The 27,177-nt window shown below is 45.5% G+C and overlaps 1 protein-coding gene and 1 pseudogene across 1 annotated transcript; one reads left to right on the plus strand and one right to left on the minus strand.

The window, feature by feature from the left end:
• Positions 1–232: 232 nt before the first annotated feature.
• On the minus strand, positions 233–2,430 carry prxl2c (peroxiredoxin like 2C). The gene is made up of 6 exons (XM_024438238.2): positions 2,148–2,430; positions 1,743–1,811; positions 1,246–1,299; positions 1,024–1,129; positions 784–918; positions 233–549 (listed from the first exon to the last, which is right to left on the minus strand). The coding sequence occupies exons 1-6, from the start codon at positions 2,325–2,327 to the stop codon at positions 419–421; spliced, it is 675 nt and encodes a 224-aa protein (XP_024294006.1). The 5' UTR covers positions 2,328–2,430; the 3' UTR covers positions 233–418.
• An 8,527-nt stretch (positions 2,431–10,957) lies between these two features.
• The window catches only part of LOC121847900, a 581,625-nt pseudogene continuing 565,405 nt past the window's right edge, over positions 10,958–27,177 (plus strand).

The raw sequence follows: 27,177 nt of genomic DNA on the forward strand, positions 1-27,177 counted from the left end.
AAGTTGGGCTACTATAAAAAAACAAAAATACACATAAAGGTTGGCATAGCCTAAATAGAATAGGCTGATACGTTATTACAATGTAATAACAATCTTTTATTGAGAAGGTTATTTAATGGTGTTTTAGAGAATGATGTAGAATTAATGTGTACAGGACTTGATGTCTGATGGGGTGATATATAGCCTAAGCCTATTGGTCAGCCATTGAATTATGACAATTATGACTAAGATGCAGCAGTGAAAAAGAAAGTATTTTTTATGTACATGATTATAATCAGACAATTAAGCATGCATCTCCAACACAGTGTTAAGCCTGGGTGGCTGACTGTTTTTTGTATTCAAAACAACATTTTTACTATTGACATGAGATTAATGTTTTTCATCATGGCACAAAAACAAAGCAGGATACACAAGTGGGCTACACAACAATGATCTTTGGCTTATCACTGAGGTCCAGTGTGTGTTGTACTCCGGACAGCTGTAGCAACCAGTTGATGGGCATGTGGTCCAGCCGGTTCATATCAAAATGGGCAAAATGGACCTCAGAGCCTGGGCAGAACGACAGATTTGCACACTAATAGACAGAGCAATATCTTCACAACATATGCCATATTGGATACTGACCAAACTCAATTTTAGACAAATTTAAAAATTGAAAGGGATATACCACTGTGCATAAAACCTATAGAATAGCCCAAAATGTGAATCACATGTACTACAGTAGGCTATTTGTAAGCTATAGCTAATCCTATCAACAACACTGTAATAGCACAATGCAGTTACCTGGGCCAACGATTATGGCTCCACCCTGCTGTCGAGGATCTCCCTGGAAGTCAAATATAGGGCTGGTCATGGCCCTCCACATGCTCTTCATATGGCCCACCAGCATACCTGACTTCACATGAGGGCTAGGTTTGGCTAGACAGACAGACATTATTTTACATTTAATTTTATTACAGCTTTTATGTAGAGTAGACTATTGCTATTTCAGGAATACAGCAAAAGACAGAATGAATGTCTCACCTGATTCCACAGACATCTCTCCTCTCCTCATTCCCAGTCTTTTGTATATGCATCTCTCTGGGTCGACGTATATGTCATGAGGGTAGCCAGTCAGTGAGCAGAATGACTACATCACACAGAGAAAACACACGTCAGACACTGCACAACAACACAACAAACAAGACGCTTACAAGTATTATTGACATTGACATAATTGCAGAATGACACATTGAATATGCCTACCTCAATATGATGATGAGATGATTGTCCAATAACAACCAGTCTGAGACCAGCTTCCTGCATTGAATAAATGAAAACATTCATCAAGTTAGACATAACAAGTTATAGCCTATATTGTTGGCTATGTCACATTTGTCACTGAAATCAAATCCAAGTTTATTGGTTACATTCAGAGATGTTATCGCATGTGCAGCGAAATGATTGTTTTTCTAGCTCCAACAGTGAAGTAATAGGCCAAATACCTAGCAACAAAAAACAATACGCACATAATCCAAAAAGTAAAAAGAAAGAAATTAAGAAATGTCAGAACGTGAAATGTCAGGAATAGTGGGTAAACAGTATGTAAACATGATTAAAGTATCTAGATTAAAATGATAGTTTATCTAATACTGCAAATGTTTTCATTAAAGACAGTTATAGACTGAAGAAAGTAGCAATTGGAAACGTGTCCCTATTAGAAATTGAAAACGTCAAAGAAAAAACAACTCTTCACCACTCACCTTTAGAACTTCCGCTGGTATTCTGCTCAAATCATCCACATATTCTTTGCAGGTGTGGCACAAGAAATTCTGTCGAAATACAGAGTTTCTTTAGGAATTTGAAGCGTGTCTGCTGTTATTCGTTCTAATAGTCTCCCCCTCTTTGAACAGTGAACACCTGTGTATGTCGTGTCCTCAAAATCTGTCTAGTCTGACTGCGCTGAACAGTACGCTAGCTAGGCTACTTTGTTGCCTGCGCAGTGCTGCCAGAAGCATGTTGCTTTTTCAACTATTAGATCAATATATAAGGTTTAGAAACCTAGCCCCAACGCCATAAATACTTCTGAGTGTAGGCTATCTAGGATAGTCTAAATGTTTTGTAAAGTGTAATGTGAATATACCGTAAAATAGCCTACTATTCCCTACCCGAACAAAAATAACGACTGATTTCCTGTCTTGGTATAACTCTTTGAAGAAAGTTGAGACTCCATGTCGGTCATAAATCAAACAGTCCTCTACATCCTCAAGACGAACATTTACGGGTGGTCTCTTGATCTCTCGATGATCCTTCGTTATTTGTTGCGTTATAGGTGGATCTGTCGCCATCGCAGCAGTTCATGGTAGCTTTATTTTTCCAAGGCCGCCCTGCCCATGCTATTTTGGGACTTGCCGTTGAAGCGTTATCTGGCTTCAGGTCAGGAGTAGGCTACTGAACACTATTCACGCCCATTTTCGTGTGCAGTCTTGCCTCGAATGTCTCTTATTTGCCCATAGGCTAGACTTTCACCACACACGTTCATTTTATAGCCCACTTTTGACAAAGCAGGCATATGGACCAATTTGGGCAACCTGAAAGGCTAAAAGAATAGGCCTTAGAGTCTGATGTTCAAGAGGTGGACATTGAGGAGGTCTAGGAAGAATACATGGAAGCCTGAGAGGAAGACAACCAAAGCTTTAGTTTTTAGACTATCATTTAACAGATGTATGTTGAAAATGTTTTTGGGCGATGCGATGGATCATTGGGGATCATTCAATATCCCCTTTCTTTTGTTGTTCAGTGAAATCATCCCATGTGAAGAGTCAACTCATTTAATTGAAGTTAAATTCGTAACCAAATAGTTTTTTTCTATTGGAAGGATTGAATCATTTGCAATTATATCTACTTATGATAAGGTAAAAGGTTTATGTTTTTGTCTCCATATGATATGGTAAATATATCCAATGCAAAAAAATATCTACATTTAAATGATATTAATATTAGTTTGCATATATTTCCGTTAACTCCCGTATATTCCCGTTAATTCCTACAGAAAGTTTCCACCTCTGAATATTCTCCAAAATGTGCAAACATAGTTTGATAAACTCATTAAAAGTGGCAGTAATAAAGCTACTCTTGAAAAAGCTAAACCATGATCCAGAAAAAAACTATCGGCCTATATCCAATCTCCCATTCCTCTCCAACATTTTTGAAAAACCTGTTGCACAGCAGAAGACAAATAATGTATACTAACCGCTTCAGTCTGGTTTTAGACCCCATCATAGCACTGTGACTGCACTCATGAAGGTGGTAAAATGACCTTTTAATGGCATCAGCCCAAGGCGCTGAATTTGTGCTCGTGCTCCTAGACCTTTGTGTTCTTTTTTGACACCATCGATCACAACGTTCTTTTGGAAATTGGTCTACGTGGACAAGTTCTTGTCTGGTTTAGATCTTATCTGTCAGAAAGATATCAGTTCCTCTCGAGGGTTTGTCCTCTGACAAATCAATTGTAATTTTCGGGGTTCCTCAAGGTTCTGTTTTAGGACCGCTATTGTTTTCACTATATATTCTACCTCTTGGTGATGTCATTAAGAAACAAATTTCAACTTTTGCTGTTATGCGGATGACACACAGCAGTGCATTGGTGAAGCCCCAAAATTGCTCACCCTGGAAGCCTGTGTTTCAGACATAAGGAAGTGGATAACAGATTTTTTTTTTTTTTTGAACTCAAGACAAAACAGACATGCTAGCTCCAGATCCCAAGAAACAAAGAGACCTGCTGTTGGATATGACAATTAATCTTGATGGTTGTATGGTCATCTCAAATAAAACTGTGAAGGACTTCGGCGTTACTCTGGACCCCGATCTCTCTTCTGACATATCAATAATCAATCATATTTCAAGGGCAACTTTTTTCCATATTTCAAAAATCAGAAAATGATGCAGAAAATGTATCCTTTTTTTATTTTCTAGGTTAGACAACTGCAATGCTCTACACTCCGGCTCCTCGGATAAAGCACTAAAGAAACTTCAGTTAGTGCTAAACACTTCTGCTAAAATCTTGACTAGAACTCCAAAATGTTATCATATTATTGCAGTAATAGCCTCTCTACACTAGCCTCCTGTTAGGCTAGGGGTGATTTCAAGGTTTTACTGCTAACCTACAAAGCATTACATGGGCTTGCTCCTACCTATCTCTCCAATACCTGCATGTACGCTACGGTCACAAGACACTGGCTTCCTTATTGTCCCTAGAATTTGTAAGCGAACAGTTGGAGGCAGGGCTTTGTCCTATATAGCTCAATTTCTATGGAATGGTCTGCCTATCCATGTGACAGACGCAGACTCTGTCTCAACCTTTAAGTCATTGCTGAAGACTCATCTCTTCAGTAGGTTCTATGATTGAGTGTAGTCTGGCCCAGGGGTGCGAAGGTGAACGGCAAGGCACTGGAGCGACAAACTGCCCTTGCTGTCTCTGCCTGGCTGGCTCCCCTGTCCACTGGGATTCCCTGCCTCTGATCCTATTATGGGGGCTGAGTCACTGGCTTACTCATGCTCTTCAATGCCGTCCCTCGGAGGGGTGCGTCACTTGAGTGGGTTGAGTCACAGACGTGATCTTCCTGTCCGGTTTTGCACCCCATTGGGCTTGTGCGGTGGAGGAGATCTTCGTGGGCTATACTCAGCCTTGTCTCAGGGTAGTAAGTTAGTGGTCTGTTGATATTCCTCCTGTGGTGTGGGGGCTGTGCTTTGGCAAAGTGGGTGGGGTTATATCCTGACTGGTTGACCCTGTCCAGGGGTATCGTCGGACGGGGCCACAGTGTCCCCTGACCTTGTGCCCCTGTCTCAGCCTCCAGTATCTATGCTGCAATAGTCTATGTGCCGGGGGCTAGGGTCCCTCTGGTATATCTGGTGTTATTCACCTGTCTTATCTGGTGTCCTGTGTGAATTTAAGTATGCTCCCTGTAATTGTCTCTCCCACTCTACCTCTCCATCCCCTCCCAGAGGACCAGAGACATAGGACCATGCCTCAGGACTATCTGGCCTGATGACTCCTGGCTGTCCCCTGTCCATCTGGTTGTGCTGCTGCTCCAGTTTCAACTGTTCTGCCTGTGGCTATGGAACTCTGACCTGTTCACCGGGCGTGCTACCTTGTCCCGGACTCTCTCTCTCTATCTCACCTGCTGTCTCGACCTCTGAATGCTCGGCTATGAAAAGCCAACTGACATTTACTCCTCTACAACCACTGTGATTGTTATTTGACCCTGCTGGTCATCTTTGAACATTTGAACATCTTGAAGAACAATCGTGCCTTAAAGGCCGTGTACTCTTACAATCTCCACCCGGCACAGCCAGAAGAGGACTGGCCACCCCTCAGAGCCTGGTTCCTCTCTAGGTTTCTTCCTAGATTCTTGCCTAGGCCACCATGCTTAGCCACCGTGCGTCTACATCTGCAATGCTAGCTGTTTGTGGTTTTGGGGTTTGGGGTTTTAGGCTGGGTTTCTGTACAGCACTTTGTCACATCTGCTAATGTAAAAAGGGTTTTATAAATACATTTGATTGATTGTTGCAAGGTGTTGTGGCACCGGTACCTATGCCTTTTGGGTATGATAACCTTCATGATAGCAGTCTTTTCATGGGTCTTTTTTTAGGCAAACCTTGGTGCATAAACACACTTGTGTCAAAACAAAGTTCCACAGTGTCAAGTGTCTCTTCTCCACATTCAGACACGTGGTGGGAAAAATAACCAATCTCCCCCAGTCCACAACGTAGCGTCACACATCTTCAGATGGCACTTGACTGGAGGCACGGTGTCTGCTCCAACCAATGGCACACATGCGCACTGTTTCATTGGATCATGCGAACAGTGAATTTGGGGTACAGGCTACATTTAGTTGCGCTTCACCCACACTTCTGCTGTGTCCTCACGTCGACTGTTACCAAGGCCTCAGTGCCCATTTTGAGAGAAGGAATATCCTCCTGTCTCCAGTAGAGGTCGACAAATTAATCGGAATGGCCGATTAATTAGGGCCGATTTCAAGTTTTCATAACAATCAGAAATCTGTATTTTTGTTCACCGATTGGACAATTTTTAAATTGTATTTTTTTTAATTTTTTAAATATTTTTTTTACACCTTTATTTAATCTTTATTTAACTAGGCAAGTCAGTTAAGAACACATTCTTATTTTCAATGACAGCCTAGGAACGGTGGGTTAACTGCCTTGTTCAGGGGCAGAACGACAGATTTTTACCTTGTCAGCTCGGGGATTCAATCTTGCAACCTTACAGTTAACTAGTCCAATGCTCTAACCACCTGATTACATTGCACTCCATGAGGAGCTTGCCTGTTACGCGAATGCAGTAAGCCAAGGTAAGTTGCTAGCTAGCATTAAACTTATCTTATAAAAAACAATCATTCAATCAATCAATCATAATTGTCACGCCCTGGTCTTAATATTTTGTGTTTTCTTTATTATTTTGGTCAGGCCAGGGTTTGACATGGGTTAATTTATGTGGTGTGTTTTGTCTTGGGGTTTTCGAAGGTATTGGGATTGTGGTTTAGTGGGGTTCTCTAGCAAAGTCTATGGCTGTCTGGAGTGGTTCTCAATCAGAGGCAGGTGTTTATCCTTGTCTCTGATTGGGAACCATATTTAGGCAGCCATATTCTTTGAGTGTTTCGTGGGTGATTGTTCCTGTCTTTGTGTTTGTTGTCACCAGATAGGCTGTTTAGGTTTTCTCACATTTATTGTTTTTGTTAGTTTATTCATGTAGTATAGTTTTCTTCATTAAAAAACATGAATAACAATCACGCTGCATTTTGGTCCGCCTCTACTTCACCTAAAGAAAACCGTTACAGAATCACCCACCACAACAGGACCAAGCGGTGTGGTGACAGGCAGCGGCAGCAGGAGCAGCGAAAGGAGGAATGGACATGGGAAGACGTTTTGGATGGCAAGGGTTGTTACACTTGGGAGGAGATACTGGCTGGAAGAGATCGCCTCCCATGGGAACAGGTGGAGGCACTTAGGAGAGCAGAGGCAGCCGGAGAGAGGAGCCGGCGATACGAGGGAACACAGTTGGCAAGGAAGCCCGGGAGTCAGCCCCAAAAATTTATTTGGGGGGCTCACAGGGAGTATGGCAACGCCACGTAGGAGACCTACGCCAACTTCCTGTGCTTACCGGGGGGCTACAGAGACCGGGCAGGCACCGTGTTATGCTGTGGTGCGCACGGTGTCTCCAGTGCGGGTGCATAGCCCGGTGCGGTACATACCAGCTCCTCGTATCGGCCGGCCTAGAGTGGGCATCGAGCCAGGTAAGGTTGGGCAGGCTCGGTGCTCAAGAGCTCCAGTGCGCCTGCACGGTCCGGTCTATCCAGTACCACCTCCACGCACCAGCCCTCCGGTGGCAGCTCCCCGCACCAGGCTTCCTGTGCGTGTTCTCGGCCCAGTACCACCAGTGCCAGCACCACGCATCAGGCCTACAGTGCGCCTCGCCTATCCAGCGCTGCCAGAGCCTTCCTCCTCTACAGCGCTGCCGGAGTCTCCCGCCTGTTCAGCGCAGTCAGAGCCTTCCACTTCTACAGCGCTGCCGGAGTCTCCCGCCTGTTCAGAACTGCCAGTCTGCAAGGAGCTGCCAGTCTGCAAGGAGCTGCCAGTCTGCAAGGAGCTGCCAGAGCTGCCAGTCTGCAGGATGCCGCCAGAGCTGCCAGTCTGCAAGGAGCCGCCAGAGCTGCCAGTCTGCAAGGAGCCGCCAGAGCTGCCAGTCTACAAGGAGCCGCCGGAGCTGCCAGTCCGTATGGAGCAGTCAGAGCCGCCAGTCAGCATGGAGCAGCCAGAGCCGCCAGTCAGCATGGAGCAGCCAGAGCCGCCAGTCAGCATGGAGCAGCCTGAGTCGCCAGTCAGCATGGAGCAGCCAGAGTCGCAAGTCAGCATGGAGCAGCCAGTCAGCATGGAGCAGCCAGAGCAGCCAGTCAGCATGGAGCAGCCAGTCAGCATGGAGCAGCCAGAGCTGCCAGTCAGCATGGAGCAGCCAGAGCTGCCAGTCAGCCAGGATCTTCCAGATCCGCTATTCAGCCAGGATCCGCCATTCAGCCAGGATCCGCCAGTCAGCCAGGATCTGCCGGAACCGCCAGTCAGCCAGGATCTGCCAGAACCACCAGCCAGCCAGGATCTGTCAGAGCCTATTACCTGCCTGAGCTTCCTCTCAGTGCTGAGCTTCCTCTCAGTGCTGAGCTTCCTCTCAGTGCCGAGCGTCCTCTCAGTGCCGAGCTTCCCCTCAGTCCCGAGCTTCCCCTCAGTCCCGAGCTTCCCCTCAGTCCCGAGCTTCCCCTCAGTCCCGAGCTACCCCTCAGTCCCGAGCTACCCCTCAGTCCCGAGCTACCCCTCAGTCCCGAGCTCCCTCAGTCCTGAGCTGCCCCTCAGTCCAGTGGGGTCCTTGGTGAGGGGTATTAGGCCAAGGTCGGCGGTGAGGGTCGCCAATCAAAGGACTCGTTACAAGGGGACTAAGACTTGGTTGGAGTGGGGTCCACGTCCCGGGCCGGAGCCGCCACCATGGACAGACGCCCACCCGGACCCTCCCCTATGGGTTTAGTTGTGCGGTCGGGAGTCCGCACCTTGGGGGGGGGTTTATGTCACGCCCTGGTCTTAATAATTTGTGTTTTCTTTATTATTTTGGTCAGGCCAGGGTGTGACATGGGTTTATTTATGTGGTGTGTTTTGTCTTGGGGTTTTCGAAGGTATTGGAATTGTGGTTTAGCGGGGTTCTCTAGCAAAGTCTATGGCTGTCTGGAGTGGTTCTCAATCAGAGGCAGGTGTTTATCGTTGTCTCTGATTGGGAACCATATTTAGGCAGCCATATTCTTTGAGTGTTTCGTGGGTGATTGTTCCTGTCTTTGTGTTTGTTGTCACCAGATAGGCTGTTTAGGTTTTCTCACATTTATTGTTTTTGTTAGTTTATTCATGTAGTATAGTTTTCTTCATTAAAAAACATGAATAACAATCACGCTGCATTTTGGTCCGCCTCTACTTCACCTAAAGAAAACCGTTACAATAATCACTAGTTTATGGTTGATGATATTACTAGTTTATCTAGCGTGTCCTGCGTTGCATATAATCGATGCGGTGCGTATTTGTGAAAAAGGACTGTCGTTGCTCCAAGGTGTACCTAACCATAAACATCAATGCCTTTCTTAAAATCAATACACAGAAGTACATCTTTTTAAACCTGCATATTTAGCTACAAGAAATCCAGGTTAGCAGGCAATATTAACCAGGTGAAATTGTGTCACTTCTCTTGCGTTCATTGCACGCAGAGTCAGGGTATATGCAACAGTTTGGGCTGCCTAATTTGCCAGAATTTTACGTAATTATGACATAACATTGAAGGTTTGCAATGTAACAGGAATATTTAGACGTATGGATGCCACCCTTTAGATAAAATACGGAACGGCTCTGTATTTCACTGAAAGAATAAACGTCTTGTTTTCGAGATGATAAGTTTCCGGATTCGACCATATTAATGACCTAAGGCTCGTATTTCTGTGTGTTATTATGTTATAATTAAGTCTAGGATTTGATAGAGCAGTCTGACTGAGCGGTGGTAGGCAGGAGCAGGCTCGTAAGCATTCATTCAAACAGCACTTTTGTGCATTTTGCCAGCAGCTCCTCGCTGTGCTTCAAGCATTGTGCTGTTTATGACTTCAAGCCTATCAACTCCCGAGATTAGGCTGGTGTAACCAATGTGAAGCGTTTCAAACGTCATTGGCTCTGAGACTTGGAGTAGTTGTTCCCCTTGCTCTGCATGGGTAACGCTGCTTCGAGGGTGGCTGTTGTTGATGTGTCCCTGGTTTGAGCCCAGGTAGCGGCGAAGAGAGGGACGGAAGCTATACTGTTACATTGGCAATACTAAAGTGCCTATAAGAACATCCAATAGCAAAAGGTTAATGAAATACAAATGGTATAGAGAGAAATAGACCTATAATTCCTATAATAACTACAACCTAAAACTTCTTACCTGGGAATATTGAAGACCTATGTTAAAAGGAACCACCAGCTTTCATATGTTCTGAGCAACTTAACTTAAACGTTAGCTTTCTTACATGGCACATATTGCACTTTTACTTTCTTCTTCAACACTTTGTTTTGCATTATTTAAACCAAATTGGACATGTTTCATTATTTATTTGAGGCTAAATTGATTTATTGATGTATTATATTAAGTTAAAATGAGTGTTCATTCAGTATTGTTGTAATTGTCATTATTACAACAACAACAACAAAAAAATGGGCCGATTAATCGGTATCGGCTTTTTTGGCCCTCCAATAATCGGTATCGGTATCGGCATTGAAAAATCATAGTCGGTCGACCTCTAGTCTCCAGACGCGGTCAATCCAAGTGGTGTCTACGTCGGATCCGGAATGGCTGGGACAGCCGGTATTTCCTGGTTCCGAGAAGGGGTCGGGACTTGGACACCACGTTCTATATTTATGTGTCCTCAGCAAACACGTCCAAGTCTATGAATTCAGAATGCCCACAAGCCACCGGCTATTACATTCGACGGGCTGGGGGCAAGCAGTGTTACACGCATACATTCTGGTCTCCCATACTCAGTCTCTAGGCTTCATAGGAAATAGAACAAGAGCTGCCTGACTCTCAACGCATTCTGTTTCTGGGTCTCGAGTTAGACTCACTGGAATCTCACTTCTCTATCCCCGTAGATGGTGTTCCGGCTCTGAATAGCCCAAATTCATCTGGGTCACATTTCAAAGGCAGACATTTTGGTTTAGCAACCTTCGTAACAGTCTTTGGTAACACTTTTATAGTGTTTTTTTCATACCTATGTGGCGCTGCAGTGTTTAGCTGTGTTAGATCTCTTCCACGCAAGACATATCTATCATCTGTACAGTTTAATATAAAGTGTCGTGTTAAATTCTGTTAATTTATGCCCTTCTCTCTTTCCCGACCCAGAGTCTCATCTATATGGGCCATCTTCTCTCGAAAAATGGTTACCGCCTGAAGAAGAGTATGTGCAAGCTGCACCACAAGAAGAAGAAGAGGAACTGCTTCCTCCAGGGGCTGTGCATGCTCTGCTTCATCGTCCACAACAACAGCGGGCGTCAACGGTGGCATCGGAATTGGAGGACGTTGTCATAGTAACACAAGTGGTACTGTAAGCGGAGGAATCGGAAATGTTGTATTTGGAGCGGCAGCCGCCTCGGAGCTCACCGGGCGATACACTGCTCTCACTTCCCCTGAGGACTGTGCCAAATTCATGCTGTCGCCACGGGAACTAGCTATCTGGGAGGGCCGGGCTAGGGGAGGAGTCTACTGTCGGCTGTGCTGGCTAAGCTGATCCCACCACCAGCTCTGTTCCAGAGTGCAGGCGTTCCAGTGCAAGCTGTAGCTGTGCCCATGTCTGTGGCTAGTAGTGACAGAGTGACTACGCTGAGATGGTGAGAAACTACAAAGGGTTTATTCATAGTGTTGCTGAATTAGTTAATTGTTTAATTATGTCATTGATTGGCCAGAGTATCCATTGACTTGATGTCCCAGGTTTAAATCAGTCCCTGATTAGAGATGAAGGATGAATATCACCCGGCACTGTCTGAGCGGTTTGCTCCAGTACCATAATACGTCCTGGTGTCGCTTCTAATATCATCCGTCTAATCCCTCTTCATGTGGTTCTCGTTGGTCTGTGTCTGGTCCTTCTTTCTCTCCTAGGTGTGTAAGAGGAAGTGTTCGGAGGTGCGGATGTGTTTTCTGTAAGCGGCCTGATGTGCCTTCCCCGTCCCTGAGGGAGGGCTGGAGAACAGAGGATGAGGTGGGGATGCCTCCTCTAAACCTGGGACTGGCCACTGCTCACTCTACTTCTGTCCCCTGCCCTCCTCCTCCTCGACTACCGAGGGCTGCTCTGGGATGGCTCTCGATGGCGATTCGCTTCAGACTCCTCAACCTTCTGCCCACATGACTGTGACGACTACCAGGGAAGGGGCTGCGACATGATTGACACATCCAGCGTCAACAGCCTGGATGCACAATCTGTAAATGTTATTGTGTGTTCTGTTCATCTCGGCTGTTCTCCCACCTGTCGGTGAAGGAGCGCTGTCTGTGTGCCTCGCTGGTCTGTAAGTACTGGCGGGGACCTCTGCTTAGACTTCCAGTTCTGGAAGCAAATCGTTCTCAGTGGCCTACAACGAGTGAGTAGAATATTTGAGCATTTTTTTAAGGTAACATTGAATTTTCAAGAGAATGTTTGTAAACTTCTTTTCTTCTTTTGTAATGTTCATGTATTTTATAAAAAGTTTATTATTTGAATATAAGGAACACTTTCTCATCAAACCTTACCTTGAGCCATAATATCTCTCTCTTGCTCACCCTCAGGTAAATGATGACCTCCTGGTGAAGATAGCATCTCGGAGGCAGAATGTGACGGAGTTGACCATCTCAGACTGTTGTGGCGTGCAGGACCACGGTGTGTGTTCCTTGGCAACCCACTGCTCCGGCCTTCAGAGGTACACTGTAAACAGCTGAGTGACCTGTCTCTCAGCACCCTGGCCTCACACTGCCCTCTGCTGGCCAAGGTCCATATGGGCAACCAGGACAAACTGATGGACGAAGCACTCAAAGGTTCTCTCTCTCTCTCTCCTCCCCCTTATTTCCTCTCTCTCTCCACTCAATCAATCAACCAAGTTTTGCAACAAGTGTTACTAACAAGTGTTACTTTCCCTCTTTTTCTCTTCCTCCTCCCCTCCCTCTCTCGTGGCAAAAGATGGGAGAGCACGGTTCAGAGCTGAAGGATATCCACCTGGGCCAGTGCTACAGTATAACTCAAATCAAATCAAATTTGATTTGTCACATACACATGGTTAGCAGATGTTAATGCGAGTGTAACGAAATGCTTGTGCTTCTAGTTCCGACAATGCAGTAATAACCAATGAGTAATCTAGCTAACAATTCCAAAACTACTACCTTATACACACACGTGTAAAGGGATAAACAATATGTACATAAAGATATATGAATGAGTGATGGTACAGAGCGGCATAGGCAAGATACAGTAGCTGATATCGAGTACAGTATATACATATGAGATGAGTATGTAAACAAAGTGGCATAGTTTAAAGTGGCTAGTGATACATGTATTACATAAAGATGCAGTAGATGATATAGAGTACAGTATATACGTATACATATGAGATAAATAATGTAGGGTATGTAAACATTATATTAAGTAGCATTGTTTAAAGTGGCTAGTGATATATTTTACATCAATTCCCATTATTAAAGTGGCTGGAGTTGAGTCAGTGTGTTGGCAAGTGAGGGGATGGTGTCTCTGGCCAAGGGATGTCCCAAGCTGCAGAGAATCTACATACAGGAGAACAAAATGGTGAGTTCCCTTACAAGATCTTAGGCGACATCAGTGTTCAGTTGACACCAGTTGGCCTGCAGAACTTGGCAGACCAACGCTCTGTCTCTGTAGTGGTAGGGGAAACGTTGCCTTCACGTTTGAATTTTAACCCATGAAAAGGGATAGGGAAATGTTCTGGAAGGTCCCAAAGGCTACTAGATAAACTTTGAGTGGTGTCTCCGTGACGTATAATGTGTAACAGCTTCATTTGGGATGTGTGTTTACTGTGTGTGGGTTGATGGGGTATTTTTGCTGTTGGGATCGTGGTACATCTGTTTCAAATGGAACGCAAATCCCAAACTCAAAACAAAATCTGTTGAAAACATGCAAAGAGGCACAGGGTAAGGGAGACTGTGTGCATTTTGGATGACATGTACAGTCGTAGCCAAAAGTTTTGAGAATGACACAAATATTAATTTCTACAAAGTTTGCTGTTTCAGTGTCTTTAGATATTTTTGTCAGATGTTACTATGGAATACTGAAGTATAATTACAAGCATTTCATAAGTGTCAAAGGCTTTTATTGACAATTACATGAAGTTGATGCAAAGAGTTAATATTTACAGTGTTGACCCTTCTTTCTCAAGACCTCTGTAATCCTCCCTGGCATGCTGTCAATTATATTCTGGGCCACATCCTGACTGATGGCAGCCCATTCTTGCATAATCAATGCTTGGAGTTTGTCAGAATTTGTGGGGTTTTGTTTGTCCACCCACCTCTTGAGGATTGACCACAAGTTCTCAATGGGATTATGGTCTGGGGCGTTTCCTGGCCATGGACCCAAAATATTGATGTTTTGTTCCCCGAGCCACTTAGTTATCACTTTTGCCTTATGGCAAGGTGCTCCATCATGCTGGGAAAGGCATTGTTCGTCACCAAACTGTTCCTGGATGGTTGGGAGAAGTTGCTCTTGGAGGATGTGTTGGTACCATTCTTTATTCGTGGCTGTGTTCTTAGGCAAAATTGTGAGTGAGCCCACTCCCTTGGCTGAGAAGCAACCCCACACATGAATGGTCTCAGAATGCTTTACTGTTGGCATGACACAGGACTGATGGTAGCGCTCACCTTGTCTTCTCCAGACAAGCTTTTTTCCAAATGCCCCAAACAATCGGAAAGGGGATTCATCAGAGAAAATGACTTTACCCCAGTCCTCAGCAGTCCAATCCCTGAAAATTTTGCAGAATATCAGTCTGTCCCTAATGTTTTTCCTAGAGAGAAGTGGCTTCCTTGCTGCCCTTCTTGACACCAGGCCATCCTCCAAAAGTCTTCGCCTCACTGGGCGTGCAGATGCACTCACGCTTGCCTGCTGCCATTCCTGAGCAAGCTCTGTACTGGTGGTGCCCCGATCCCGCAGCTGAATCAACTTTAGGAGACGGTCCTGGCGCTTGCTGGACTTTCTTGGGCGCCCGGAAGCCTTCCTCACAACAATTGAACTTCTCTCCTTGAAGTTCTTGATGATCCGATGAATGGTTGATTTAGGTGCAATGTTACTGGCAGCAATATCCTTGCCCGTGAAGCCCTTTTTATGCAATGATGACAGCACGTGTTTCCTTGCAGGTAACCATGGTTGACAGAGGAAGAACAATGATTCCAAGCACCACCCTCCTTTTGAAGCTTCCAGTCTGTTATTCAAACTCAATCAGCATGACAGAGTGATCTCCAGCCTTGTCCTCGTCAACACTCACTCCTGTGTTAACGAGAGAATCACTGACATGATGTCAGCTGCTCCTTTTGTGTCAGGGCTGAAATGCAGTGGGAATGTTTTTGTGGGGATTCAGTTCATTTGCATAACAAAGAGGGACTTTGCAATTAATTGCAATTAATCTGATCACTCTTCATAACATTCTGGAGTATATGCAAATTTCTGTCATACAAACTGAGGCAGCAGACTTTGTGTAAATTAATACTTGTGTCATTCTCTACACTTTTGGCCAAGACTATATGTGTGTATGATTGTTGCTGTGTGTTTGGGCTGGTGCTTTCAGGGTGTTTTGGGGACAACCCTGGGGTTGTGTGCCAGGCCAGCTGACAATGCAGGATTTATAATGAATACCCCCCGGATCCACTGTTGTGATTTCACATTCATCTCCTAACGTGCGCACACACACGCGCACACACACACACACACACACACACACACACACACACACACACACACACACACACACACACACACACACACACACACACACACACACACACACACACACACACACACACACACAGTGATCTCTGAGCTAGCTTCCCGTGTTAGCTGGTTGTGTTGTGGTGGGGTCTTGGTCACTTTTGTTAGACACCATTACTCTGCAAGTGTCGAGGTTGTGTTCCTGTTCTGCAGGGGATTTGGACATCCTAACTTCCTGAATCTCTGGCCCCATTTTAAGTTTATGTCCACTTCTTTCCCAAAGTAGGCTATCAAAAAGACTAGGAACGACTGGAACATTTGAGGACTGTTATAGCCTACCCAGTTTTACATGTTGCCTCAGCACTCGGCAGTAATGCACTCAGTTCCCAGTGTAATTTCTGAACGATCCCTGACACTGTCTCTCCTCCACCACTGGAGGTCACTGTTCCTCCACTACTGAACGCGGACAGTCAGGTCTTACTCTGTGAGAGGCTTGATACATGGGTCAGATCATTTTAAAAATGATTTTAACTAAGCCACAGTGGCCGGCTAGAATCCTCTACATTTGGCAGTTCCATGCAAAGCTTTCTTGGATATGTACTGTATGTATTGAGATGTGCAATTGACTTCTGTTTCCAAGTCTATCTAGGCCTTGCAGCATTGCATCATAATCCTCATTATTCTCTAACCTAATGCATTTGCCTTCCTTTCCTCTAAATATTCTCTCTCCTCTCAGGTTGATTATGCTCTTGATTAATTAGTTCCACTTAAAGTTGTTTAACAGTAGCTCAGTTGGTTAAAATCTCATTCATCACCATAAAAGATATGAAAATAGGTATTATAGTGAGGTGAGAGATTCATTTCGGCGCTAATAATATTTCTAATGTTGCGGGATCAAATTCAGACAGTCATTTTTCAGACATTAAACTGCTGGAAGGTTTTCTGGCTTCCTCTTTATATTGTGCCAGAGAGAAGTTGGTTGTGAATATTTTTAGGAGTTGTTATGTCTAGCCGCACTCATTGTGTTGGCCTGATATTGTCATTAAATTGGCCTGCTATTAAGAAGGCCAGGGAAACTTCCCTCTGTCCTCTCCATAGAAGACTCTCATTATCTCACTGGGGTTTCTCTCCCCAACTGTTTTGAGAAATCAAATTTAATAGCTCGATATCTTTTCTAATGAGAAATGTAGGACCAGATTAAAGCATTGATTTCACCTCGTTAAAAAGGAAAGTGGGCAAGGTGAATTATTTACAATTGTCTTGTAGGTCTAGGGACAAGTGTCCTTATCTCTGGAGTTAGGCTGCTGGTTTTCATGTTGTCTCCTGTGTTTAGCTAGAAAACTGGATTCAAGTATTTCCATTTGCAGACATTTAGTGCGGGCAGAGGATAAACATATTGACTAGCCTGTCCTATATGCCCTAAGGAATCTAGCCTATAAAATGTTTTGAGGAGAGAATTTATTTGGCTATGAGTTAGGGATGGGAATTTTACATTTTTTGACTGTTCGAGTACTTGCATGTAATAGTTATGATAAATGAAATTACTCCCCAAAAATTCAGCAATTTTTTAAAACGCAAGGCCCGTGCTGGGGAAAAGATATGTGCTGATATATCCATATGCCAACAGTGTGCAACAATGCCTAATTTATCATAACCATTACAGATAACCAATCATAATTGCTAAATTGCCCCATATATATTCGGTGAATAAAAAAACAAGTGCCATTTTAAGAGTCCTTAATTCAAATCATAATATTAACTGGTTCCATTATATTGTGGAACACAATCTATTAAAAGGCAGTAACCTCAGCAGTGGTGTTTGATGGTCGACAGCCTTGTTTTGTTCATTTAGCAGACTGCTGTTATTTGCCAAACCCTTATCACAGTCAAGACACACCTATTTTATAGTAAAAACAAAAGAAAAGAACTGTGATATAAAATATGGAAAATGGTGAGCCTATGTTTAGGGGGGTTATTAGCCTAGGCTAACCAATTAAAAATTACACTTGCAGTTTGCAAAGTAGGATCGTCACTAGTTGCCAGCGCCACAAAGTCATAAACCCCGCCTATTTCTACAATTTATCTTCTTCAAATCTGATTTTAAACCTAACCCTTAACTCTAACCTTAACCACACTGCTAACCTTATGCATAACCCTAACCTTAGCTTGTGTAGAAGGGGATATTGGCTGCACTGATAGATGACGTGAGATACATTTGACATTTCTCGGTCCCTCCCTCTCTCCCTCTCTCTCTCACTCCCTCTCGCTCCCTCTCTCTCTCCCTCCCTCTCGCTCACTCTCGCTCCCTCTTTCTCTCCCTCCCTATCGCTCGCTCACTCTCGCTCCCTCTCTCTCTCTCTCTCCCTCTCGCTCTCACTCCCTCTCGCTCCCTCTCTCTCTCTCTCTCTCCCTCTCGCTCTCACTCCCTCTCGCCCACTCTCGCTCCCTCTCTCTCTTTTGCTCCCTCGCTCTCACTCCCCCTCCCTCTCTCTCTCTTTCTCTCTCACTCTCTTTCTCTCTCGCTCCCTCTCGCTGTCGCTCCCTCCCTCTCTCTCTCTCTCCCTCTCTCTTGCTCCCTCCCTCCCTCCCTCCCTCTCGCTCCCTCCCTCCCTCCCTCTCTCTCGCTCCCTCCCTCGCTCTCACTCCCCTCCCTCTCTCTCTTTCTCTCTCGCTCCCTCTCTCTGCCTCTCTTTCTTTCTTTCTCTCTCGCTCCCCCTTCTCTCTCTCTCGCTCCCTCTCTCTCTCTTGCTCTCTCTCTCTCTCGCTCTCCCCCTCTCTCTCTCTCTCTCTCTCTCTCTCTCTCTCTCTCTCTCTCTCGCCCTCTCTCTTTCTCTCACTCCCTCCCTCTCTCTCTCTCTCTCTCTCTCTTTCTCTCTCTCTCTCTCTCTCTCTCGCTCCCTCGCTCTCTCGCTCCTTCTCTCTCTCTCTTTCTCTCTCGCTCCCTCTCTCTCCCTCTCTCTTTCTTTCTCTCTCACTCCCCCTCTCCCCTCTCTCTCTCGCTCCCTCTCTCTCTTGCTCTCCCTATCTCTCTCTCTCGCTCGCCCTCTCCCTTTCTCTCGCTCCCCCTCCCTCGCTCTCTCGCTCCTTCTCTCTCTCTCTTTCTCTCTCGCTCCCTCTCTCTCCCTCTCTCTTTCTTTCTCTCTCGACCCCCCCTCTCTCTCTCTCTCTCGCTCTCCCTCTCTTGCTATCCCTCTCTCTCTTTCCCTCTCTCTCTCTCTTTCTCTCTTGCTCACTCGCTCGCTCCCTCTCTGTCTCTCTCCCTCTCCCTCTTTCACTCCCTCTCTGTCTCTCTCCCTCTCCCTCTCCCTCTTTCACTCCCTCTCTCTCTCTCTCTCTCTGGCTCTCCTCCCACTCTCTCTCTCTCGCTCCCTCTCTCCCTCTCTCTCTTTCCCTCTCGCTCTCGCTCCCTCCCTCGCTCAAGCTCCCCCTCTCCCTCTCTCTCTTTCTCTCTCACTCCCCCTCTCTCTCACTCTCTCTCTCACTCCCTCTCTCCCTCTCTCTCACTCCCTCTCGCTCCCTCCCTCCCTCGCTCAAGCTCCCCTCCCTCTCTCTCTTTCTCTCTCCCTCCCTCTCTCTCCCTCTCTACTTCTTTCTCTCTCGCTCCCCCTCTCTCTCTCGCTCCCTCTCTCTCTCGCTTCTTCTCTCTCTTTCTCTCTCGCTCACTCTCTCTCTCGCTCCCTCTCTCTCTTTCTCTCTCGCTCCCTCTCTATCTTTCTCTCTCGCTCTCTCTCTCTCGCTCTCTCTCTCTGTCTCTCTCCCTCTCTCTCTCTCTTGCTCCTTCTGTCTCTCTCTGTCTCTCTCTCGCTCCTTCTGTCTCTCTCTGTCTCTCTCTCGCTCCCTCTGTCTCTTTCTCGCTCCTTCTGTCTCTCTCTGTCACTCTCTGTCTCTCTCTGTCGCTCTGTCTCTCTCTCTCCCTCTGTCTCTCTCTCGCTCCCCCTGTCTCTCTCTCAGTCCCTCTGTCTGTCTCTCGGTCCCTCGGTCTCTCTCTCGCTCTCTCTCATGCCTCCCTTTCCCCATCTCTTTTCTTGCCTCCACTCTCTTCTCCCAAATGTAATGTAACAGGATCCTGTCTCTCTCTTTCAATCAATGAGGAATGGAGATGATCCCTCACTCGCTCTGTTCCTCCTCCTCCCCTCCTTCTGGCTTTCTTCTAATTGAATAATTAAAAAGCTGGGGGATGTTTCTGTGCGGTCTCTCTCCTCTCTCTTTCTTGCTCTCTCTTTCTCTCTGTCTCCTTTCACAATCTCTCTCTCTCTCTCTCTCTCTCTCTCTCTCTCTCTCTCTATCATACTCCGCTGGTGGTTTATCTCTTCTGTGGCTCAAGGCTTCCTGCTCTCATCAGAACATGCAGTGTCTAGTCTGGAAGTGTTTAACTTGAATATTTGTATGAAGGGAGTCTGCCACAATAAGCTCTCACCTTCTGTTTCCCTGTCAGATCTCTACTGGTTAGACAGCTCCCACCTTCTGTTTCCTTGTCAGATCTCTACTGGTTAGCCAGCTCTCACCTTCGGTTTCCTTGTCAGATCTCTACTGGTTAGCCAACTCTCACCTTCTGTTTCCTTCTCAGATCTCTACTGGTTAGCCAGCTCCCACCTTCTGTTTCCTTGTCAGATCTCTACTAGTTAGCCAGCTCCCGCCTTCCGTTTCCCTGTCAGATCTCTACTGGTTAGCCAGCTCCCACCTTCTGTTTCCTTGTCAGATCTCTACTGGTTAGCCAGGTCCCACCTTCTGTTTCCTTGTCAGATCTCTACTAGTTAGCCAGCTCCCGCCTTCCGTTTCCCTGTCAGATCTCTACTGGTTAGCCAGCTCTCGCCTTCTGTTTCCCTGTCAGATCTCTACTGGTTAGCCAGCTCTCACCTTCCGTTTCCTTGTCAGATCTCTACTGGTTAGCCAACTCTCAACTTCTGTTTCCCTGTCAGATCTCTACTGGTTAGCCAGCTCTCACCTTCCGTTTCCTTGTCAGATCTCTACTGGTTAGCCAACTCTCAACTTCTGTTTCCCTGTCAGATCTCTACTGGTTAGCCAGCTCCCACCTTCTGTTTCCCTGTCAGATCTCTACTGGTTAGCCAGCTCCCACCTTCTGTTTCCTTGTCAGATATCTACTGGTTAGACAGCTCCCACCTTCTGTTTCCTTGTTAGATCTCTACTGGTTAGCCAGCTCCCACCTTCTGTTTCCCTGTCAGATCTCTACTGGTTAGCCAGCTCCCACCTTCTGTTTCCTTGTCAGATCTCTACTGGTTAGCCAGCTCTCACCTTCTGTTTCCTTGTCAGATCTCTACTGGTTAGCCAGCTCCCACCTTCTGTTTCCTTGTCAGATCTCTACTGGTTAGCCAGCTCCCACCTTCTGTTTCCTTGTCATATCTCTACTGGTTAGCCAGCTCCCACCTTCTGTTTCCTTGTCAGATATCTACTGGTTAGCCAGGTCCCACCTTCTGTTTCCTTGTCAGATCTCTACTGGTTAGCCAGCTCCCACCTTCTGTTTCCTTGTCAGATCTCTACTGGTTAGCCAGCTCCCACCTTCTGTTTCCTTGTCAGATCTCTACTGGTTAGCCAGCTCCCACCTTCTGTTTCCTTGTCAGATCTCTACTGGTTAGCCAGCTCCCACCTTCTGTTTCCTTGTTAGATCTCTACTGGTTAGCCAGCTCCCACCTTCTGTTTCCTTGTCAGATCTCTACTGGTTAGCCAGCTCCCACCTTCTGTTTCCTTGTCAGATCTCTACTGGTTAGCCAGCTCCCACCTTCTGTTTCCTTGTCAGATCTCTACTGGTTAGCCAGCTCCCACCTTCTGTTTCCTTGTCAGATCTCAGCTGGTTAGCCAGCTCCCACCTTCTGTTTCCTTGTCAGATCTCTACTGGTTAGCCAGCTCTCACCTTCTGTTTCCTTGTCAGATCTCTACTGGTTAGCCAGCTCCCCCCTTCTGTTTCCTTGTCAGATCTCTACTGGTTAGCCAGCTCCCACCTTCTGTTTCCTTGTCAGATCTCTACTGGTTAGCCAGCTCCCCCCTTCTGTTTCCTTGTCAGATCTCTACTGGTTAGCCAGCTCTCACCTTCTGTTTCCTTGTCAGATCTCTACTGGTTAGCCAGCTCCCACCTTCTGTTTCCTTGTCAGATCTCTACTGGTTAGCCAGCTCCCACCTTCTGTTTCCTTGTCAGATCTCTACTGGTTAGCCAGCTCCCACCTTCTGTTTCCTTGTCAGATCTCTACTGGTTAGCCAGCTCCCACCTTCTGTTTCCTTGTCAGATCTCTACTGGTTAGCCAGCTCTCACCTTCTGTTTCCTTGTCAGATCTCTACTGGTTAGCCAGCTCCCCCTTCTGTTTCCTTGTCAGATCTCTACTGGTTAGCCAGCTCCCACCTTCTGTTTCCCTGTCAGATCTCTACTGGTTAGCCAGCTCCCCCTTCTGTTTCCTTGTCAGATCTCTACTGGTTAGCCAGCTCCCACCTTCTGTTTCCTTGTCAGATCTCTACTGGTTAGCCAGCTCCCACCTTCTGTTTCCTTGTCAGATCTCTACTGGTTAGCCAGCTCCCACCTTCTGTTTCCTTGTCAGATCTCTACTGGTTAGCCAGCTCCCACCTTCTGTTTCCTTGTCAGATCTCTACTGGTTAGCCAGCTCCCACCTTCTGTTTCCTTGTCAGATCTCTACTGGTTAGCCAGCTCCCACCTTCTGTTTCCTTGTCAGATCTCAGCTGGTTAGCCAGCTCCCACCTTCTGTTTCCCTTTCAGATCTCTACTGGTTAGCGAGGTTCCACCTTCTGTTTCCCTGTCAGATCTCAGCTGGTTAGCCAGAGCTGGCTGGCTGTGGGTGTTGGCCAAAGGAGTCTGTACAGACTCAGAGAACAGCTATTTTTGGGCTCCAGGGATTTCTGGGTTCCTCAGGTAAAGTTCTGATGTTTGGGTCTCTATCTCTTTTTCTCTCACTATTTCTCTCTCTCTTTCCTGCACCCACGCTCTCTTTTTCTCTCTCTTCTCCCTGACGGTTCTCTGTGTCCACATAGAACAAGGTGAACTGGCTGGTTTGAACTGGATTAACGTTTCTTTCTGCTATGCTGCGCGTGGGAAGAAGAAAAGAGAACTTTAAAAAAGTGGGTTTTTAAAGAGATGTTGGGATCACCTGTAAAGAATAAAGTATGTTTGTGTTCTCCTATTCGACTTGTTCATAGTTAGACTCTGTCAGAGTTGTAGCTATTTGTTGTTGTCCGTTTTCAGACCTTGTTTTGAACTCTTGTTGATTTGCCATATTCTGTTCTCTCTCTGTCTACCTCAGAGGATAAAGACTTACAGAATACCAAACTCCTCCTCATCATCATATTAATGTGTCCTAGGAGAGAGACGGCCTGGAAGTTGAGCTGAGAGTTTTATAAATGCAATACAGACAAGGCCTATCTTCTCAACAGATCACACCCATTCTTCTGCTTGAATAATTCTATTCCATTAGTCCTTTAAATTAAACACGAGTATATCGCAATTTTAGGAACATTTTGCAACATAGGCACTTTTCTCTCTCTCTCTTTTAATTTCCCGCCCGCCTCTCCTTTCCTGGTGGAATCAAAGCACATTTGTTTTAATTTTCCATTGAGGTGATAGAATATGAACACACACACACACACACACACACACACACACACACACAGACACACACACACACACACACACGGTTCTGATTAAACACCGTTTCAATTAGCTTAAATGTGTGTAAGTGTAAATGGATTTGGAGATGACCTACAATAGATTACCATGTGGCCTCAATTTAGATCTAATTAGTCGCAAATGTGAATTTTCCTCTCCTTTTTCCCTGAGACCTGTCCATCTTGGCTAATCCTCCCAGCTTGTCAGAGGGTGGAGTGTGACGGCTATATTTGTGTGAACAGACCACAGAACACGGACCACAGAACACGGACCACAGAACACGGACCTCAGAACACGGACCTCAGAACACGGACCTCAGAACACGGACCACAGAACACGGACCTCAGAACACGGACCTCAGAACACGGACCTCAGAACACGGACCTCAGAACACGGACCTCAGAACACGGACCACAGAACACGGACCACAGAACACGGACCTCAGAACACGGACCTCAGAACACGGACCTCAGAACACGGACCTCAGAACACGGACCTCAGAACACGGACCTCAGAACACGGACCTCAGAACACGGACCACAGGACGCTCTGGGTGATGAGGTGTCACATTGAATGGCGTCTGTTTAGCCATTGGTCGGTCACAGATACCTCATCTCCCTCCCTGATAGGCTGACAGCTTGTGAACATTACAGTGTAGTTAAAACCAGACAAGTGGTCCGATGCGGTGAGTGATCTGTGTATTTTTTGCTATATCAGATTGAACTGGCCAGAACAAAGGCGGAACAGGGGAACAGGTAATGAATATTCTTAGTTCTAGGATATCTATTCTGACACAACACACAACTGGTTAGTTTAAACACAGGGAGACACATGGGAAAGGCTGGTCAAAATGTACACTTTCTTGGAAAACTTGTCCCAGGAAGTATTTTGGAATGATTAGAGATAAGTAGGACTGACTGACCATCGGACTGGAGGAACACTCTCCACAGCCAGCCTTCTTCCCTCCCAGAGAAAACATCCCAGTGACAGTCTCCTGTCTGTGACATGGACGATGTGTCTACTTTGGCTGGAACATGTTGTTGGGATGACGTGACATTACTCGCCACTGGACATGAAGGATTACAAAGGACAGGAACTGACTCACTCTCTCTCTGTATCTCTCCCCCAATGTTATCTCTCTCTCACTCACTCTCTGTGTCTCTGTCTCTCTCTCACCCCTCATTCTCTCTCTCTCCCCCATGTTATCGCTCTCTCACTCTCTCTCTGTGTCTCTGTCTCTTTCTCTCTCACCCCTCATTTCTCTCTCTCTCACTCCCTCTCTGTGTCTGTCTCTCTCACCTCCTCATTTTCTCCCCTACATGTTATCACTTTCTCTGTTTCTTTGTCTCCTCTGTCTCTCTCTCTCACCCACTCATTTTCTCTCTTCCCCATGTTATCTCTCTCTCATGCTCTCTGTGTCTCTCTGCCTCTCTCTCTCTCTGCCTCTCTCTCACTCTGCCCCTTCCCCTCTCTGTGGTTGTCTATCATTGAGGTAACCACCAGTTAGATCTGCTGTGTTTCTGAGCTGACGGGAAGCTGGTCCCTGTATCTCTATCTCCCAACACAGGGGAGCAGGCTATTGGATGCCCCCCCCCACTCCCCAAGTGATCCAGTTGAAAATTGGCACTATTTTCCCCATTTCCCTCATCTCCCAGACTCCCCCTTTCCCTTACCTCCCACACTCTCTTTTTTCCCTCACCTCCCAGACTCCCACATCCCTTATTTTCTCCCCTTGCTCCCCCTTTCCTTCTTACCCTCATATACCTTACACTTCTCCCTGTCTCTCATTCACCTCAATTTATTACCCCCTTTCACTCTGTTAGGTCTCCTTCCACCTCTCTCTCACCTCTTCCTCTCTCTCCCTCCTGTTTCTCTCCTGTTCTTTCTTTTCCTCTCTCTCTTCCCTCTGTGTGTTTGTGTACTCTCATTTCCTCTCTCGCCTGCATTCTTTGAAGTCTAGCTATCGATCCGTCAGAAAACCAGTGAAAGCTGTTTCATGTGGTTAGGAGTGAGGACCCTCTGTTGGGGGTCATCCAGTTGATCATCTCTCAGGTTCACAAGTCATCAGGTCTATTAATGCTGTGTTTGCTCTGACGGCTTGGCTGGCGGACTGGACCTAAACATACTGCTATCAATATGGAGGAAGAAGAGAGGAAAAAAGAAAATGGAGAGAGGCGAGCGATGAGTTTTGTAAATGTCACGACTGGCCTCTAGATATGAGTGTCTGTGAAGTGAACTGTCCATTTGAGCTGTTCTGGGGATTACACTGTGACACTCCATGTCGGACAAAGAGACTGGTTGGAAGAAATGACTGTGGTTTAAAAAAGGTTCCCCTGGCGACAGGAAATAATTTGTATGAGTGAGAGGTTGTTCAGATTAAGGCTTGGTGTTTGTTATGTAGCTGGTAGGGATGGACATTTTGAAGTTTCACTATTCGAATATGATAATATTTTGCTGCACTTCCCATCCTCATCTACAACTCCATTCCACACGGTGTCAGAGGAAGGCCCTAAAAATTGTCAAAGACTCCCGCCACCCAAGTCAGTCTGTTCTCTCTGCTACCTCACGGCAAGCAGTACCAGAGCGCCAGGTCTGGGACCAAAGGGCTCCTGAACAGCTTCTACTCCAAAGCCATTAGATAGCTAAACATTTAATTAAGCGGCTACCTGGACTTTCTGCTTTTCACCCCCTTCCTACAAATACATTTGACCTCAATCAATCACCTAACCAAACCTACAAATACATTTTACCTCAATAAATCACCTAACCAAACCTACATGTACATATTACCTCAATCAATCACCTAATCAAACCTACATGTATATATTACCTCATTCAATCACCTAACCAAACCTACAAGTACATATTACCTCATTCAATCACCCCAACTATCTCATATCCCAGTCCACTGACTCGGTACCGGTACTCCTTGAATATTTTTTATTTATATATTTTATTTTACCTTTATTTATACAGGTTTTTTCTCATTGAGATAAAATCTATTTTCCAAGAGAGACCTGATCCAATAGCAGCAGGGGGAACAACGTTTCAGACAAAACAACTTACATACACTAACACAACATTAAACAAAACTATAAACACACATACAGTACAACAATTACATATTACATTAAAAACACAAACATCTTGTATACTTCGATCAAGTGTTAAAACTCCACCAACGAAACATTTTAAAATGTTCAGGAGAGAATTCCAGGACCACTGTAACTAAAACTATTTCTACCATGTCCTGTTCTTATTTTTGGTACTGTTAGAAGCAAATCAGAATGGGACCGTAATTGATATTTATTTACTGACCCGACTAAAAAAGAACAGAGATAAAATGGCATTTGACCCAATATGGCCTTACTTTTTATTTAAGAAAAGTGTATACCAGTGTTTAAGCCTAAGCAAGGTCAATGACGACCAGCCAACGGCGCTGTAGAGATCACAATGATGTGTTAGATGTTTCTGATTTGAAATGAACCTGAGGGCTGCATGATACACTGAATCAAGTGCTCTCAGGGTAGTGGTTGAGGCCTGCATATTTATAACATCACTAAAATCTAAAACCGACAGTAATGTACATCGTACCAGCTCCTTCCTGGCCTCAAAAGAAAAACAAGCCTTATCCCGGTAATAAAATCCTATTCTCAGCTTGAGCTTCCTTATCAAGTTCTCTACATCCACAGTGAAGCTCAGCTTGTCATCAACCCACACACCCAAATATTTGTACACTTTAACTTGCTCTATAGTATGTCCAGCCAATGTAGCAATGACATGATTTGTAACATGCCTGGCATTTGAAAATACCATGCATTTTGTTTTACCCAAATTTATAATCAGCTTTAAATCATACAGATTCTGTTGTATGATGTTAAATGCTGTATGGGCATTTTCAAAAGCTAAAGATAAACTACTACCACTTGAATAAAAAACAGTATCATCTGCATAAAAATGAACATCTGCTGTTTCAATAAGATCCCCAATGTTATTGATATACAAAATGAACAACAGTTGGCCCAAAATAGAACAAAATAGTAT

Source organism: Oncorhynchus tshawytscha, linkage group LG12, assembly GCF_018296145.1.
Source record: "Oncorhynchus tshawytscha isolate Ot180627B linkage group LG12, Otsh_v2.0, whole genome shotgun sequence".
NCBI lineage: Eukaryota > Metazoa > Chordata > Actinopteri > Salmoniformes > Salmonidae > Oncorhynchus > Oncorhynchus tshawytscha.

What these genes read in the sequence shown, in the direction of transcription:
- prxl2c (XM_024438238.2), bottom strand. Translation starts at nt 2,327, where the DNA reads ATGGCGACAGATCCACCTATAACGCAACAAATAACGAAGGATCATCGA. An exon ending in AGAGATGTCTGTGGAATCAG is followed by an intron (nt 919 to 1,023) that starts GTGAGACATTCA and finishes CTGTCTGTCTAG; the next exon opens with CCAAACCTAGCCCTCATGTG. An exon ending in AGCCATAATCGTTGGCCCAG is followed by an intron (nt 550 to 783) that starts GTAACTGCATTG and finishes CGTTCTGCCCAG; the next exon opens with GCTCTGAGGTCCATTTTGCC.